This window comes from Camelus dromedarius, chromosome 4, assembly GCF_036321535.1.
Source record: "Camelus dromedarius isolate mCamDro1 chromosome 4, mCamDro1.pat, whole genome shotgun sequence".
NCBI lineage: Eukaryota > Metazoa > Chordata > Mammalia > Artiodactyla > Camelidae > Camelus > Camelus dromedarius.
The window spans coordinates 74,811,065-74,813,937 of NC_087439.1; the positions used below are offsets into that span (position 1 = coordinate 74,811,065).

The 2,873-nt window shown below is 36.6% G+C and overlaps 1 protein-coding gene across 1 annotated transcript; it reads left to right on the forward strand.

Moving 5' to 3' along the window:
* Positions 1–887: 887 nt before the first annotated feature.
* Positions 888–2,625, forward strand: C4H2orf66 (chromosome 4 C2orf66 homolog). Its single transcript, XM_031451115.2, has 2 exons — positions 888–1,357; positions 2,458–2,625. Exons 1-2 carry the CDS (start codon positions 1,115–1,117, stop codon positions 2,623–2,625), a joined length of 411 nt encoding a protein of 136 aa, XP_031306975.1. The 5' UTR covers positions 888–1,114.
* Positions 2,626–2,873: the final 248 nt, after the last annotated feature.

Consider the following 2,873-nt stretch of genomic DNA (forward strand, 5'->3'; position numbering starts at 1 on the left):
TAAACCATGAGACTATTTAAAACTCATAAAGCTTCTTGAGATTCTCAGAAGAAGTATAAAGTATAGGTCACAAAGAGCAATTTTGTCTCTTGCAATAGAATTTTCTGTTTAAAAAGCGCTGTTAATTTGAGAGGCTGATAGCTCCAAAAGAGCATTCTATTAGGTGGGATAATCATCATTATATTCCCAGCTGCTGTGTATATTCCTTCTCTTACAAGTGAAAAAGGAGAAAGCCACTTTGCTGTGTGGAAGTGCCTTGTGTGTTTTATAAAATCCAAATAAATGCTCAGTGGTTTGAGGAGAGTCTGCTGTATTGAGAACAAATAGATTCACTGTTAGCCCTGAAGAAGCTTGAAGATGTGATTCTCAAGGGTCTTTGTGCCATGGATGAAAATGGAATCATTATTTTTGAACTCTCCCTGCTCACGTCAATGACTCCCACCAGCAGCCGATCCACTGGTTATAAGTAGCCATGAATTGCCTTGCAGATTGTAGGCAGGGTAACCAACCAGGGCCAGCCAAAGCCAACCTTCTGGTAAGCTTTGTTAGCTCTTTCTGTGTGTTTCATTTTCATTTCACACCTTGGGGTGGGAGGCAATCTCGACTTACACTGCTGTAGTGTTCATCTGTCTCAGACCTGTGTGTAAGATGCATTTCTCAGTCTGGGATATATATTTTTTTCTTTCCTTTTCTTTTCTTTTCTTTTCTTTTCTTTTCTTTTCTTTTCTTTTCTTTTTCTTTCTTTCTTTCTTTCTTTCTTTCTTTTTCTTTTCTTTTTTTTTTTTTTGAGACTGCTGTCTTGACAGTAAAAGTAATTTAAGGTTGGTTGCTTTTTGTTGTCATTGTTAAGAATTGCACTTTCTTTGGAGATAACAAAGCACATTTTTTTCAGATGAAAAGTCATGCTCAGACTTTTTTGGTTGTATTCATATTTGCTTTGTTTATCACTGTATAACATTCTCCTTATCATGAACTCCTTTATTGCTAATCAACTGGCTGGTTGGGGGGGTCTCATCAGCAAATAAATCCGGAAAAAAGAGGGCTGGAAAAAATAAATCTGGAGAAATTCAAGTGAACTAATACACTATTTTCTTCTTCATGTCTCCCTTTAAAAATGTTTCCTCTTTCTCTTTTCTACTTTTGTCCTCCCTTCCCTCTCTCTCTCTCCTTCAATCTTTCCCTCTTTCTGGTCATCAACATTTCCCTGATCCTTCGTTTTACTCAGTTTCATTTCACCATGCCCAGAGCATTCCTGCTGCTGTGTGTTGCCCTGGTGTTCCTTGGGCTTGTGCATGGAGCTATTTTGAGAAACAAAGAAAAATGGAAGCCACTCAACAATCCTAGGAACTGGGATCTGGTAAGAACAGCCACTGAGACATGCTGGGCTGCAAGGTGAACTTGGCACTCCCCTGGATTTACACACATTGCACTCTGTTATACCATAGTGGAGAGGAGGTGACCAAGGGCTGAGAAGATTCCCCAACAGGACCAGAGAAGAATTTTGCTAGCCTAGTGGCTAAAATTCTATTGCTTCTCTGGTCAATTTACATTTGTTTCTGTAAGGAGAAACAAATTTATATTTAGAAATGATCTTATACGCACGTAGCACCTTACACTTGTAAATGATCTTTTATATACATTGACTTTATAGCTTTGATTTCTAATACATATAAACAAAATCAAGAGCATAATAAGGAATAGCATTTTGCACAGCTTAGGTTGAACTGATAACAAAACAGTTTCTTATATAATCAGTACTTGCAAAGCTCAATTGCAAAAACTGAAAAGTTGACCTACATTCTTGTCAATTTGCTAGGCATTATTTTCATCATAAAGTTGTCTAGGAAATAGAATTCAAAAGATCAGTAAAAAAATTCTCTTTTAAAAAATATGATAAATACAATAAACATACTGACATGATTTCAAAATATAGTTTTTCTAAAGAAAATGATGTGAAATGTAACAATATGGGATTAAAACAGTCAAAATACACTTTGCATAGCTTCTGTGTATTCATTTCCTAAAGGACAGCTGGAAACTCCATGTCTAAAATGACTGGGATCTATTTCACCATTCGTCAGAGAGATTCATCCTCTGTGATGAATGGCGCTGTCTTAAAACCACATCTTTGGCACTCAAAGATGGGCAATGCATCTTCTGACTGGGGTGCTATTAAAGAATTGATATTCCTTTCTTGATTTCCACCAAAACCAGTGAATTATCTTGTGGAGGATTGAAATGTCAGACAGAAGGCCCAGTGGAGGACAGTGGAGGGAGGAGGGGAAACAGAACTATAGCTTGTATTTCTATTTCTGGGTTTTCCACCTCCTGCCTCCTAGATTAGCCCTAAAGTCAATTCCCTAAAGGGAGGGAAATAAGAGGGGGAAAATATTCATCTTTAAATATTTTCGGTGTATAGTTCATATATGTCATTGAACATTTTCTTTCTCTCTTCAGTTTTTCAGAACCCTTCAAGCATATTTTAAGGGAAGAGATCTTGATCTTGGGAGATTTTCAAATACTTTTTCCATGAGTGAGAATCCCAGACCTCTCTCTTTCCAGTCAGAACTTATTGCTTCTGCATTTGCAGATTTTGAGGAACAGAAAAACTCCTTCCCCAATTAACAAAGGCTGAGTGTGTCTTCTGAGTGCAGGTAAAACTCATCCCCTTACTCCCAGGATCTATCTAAACATACAACTCAGTCATAAAGTCATAAAGAGATTTTGAGAGTATTTATTTGAAAAATTATTTTATTTCCTCATATAAATAAGTGCTCAATTCTGATGATGCTCATCATTGTTAACATTCAGATTTGGTTCAGATATTTTACAGTCTGGTTTTAAAAAGAAATGACAGTTATGATTTTTTAAGC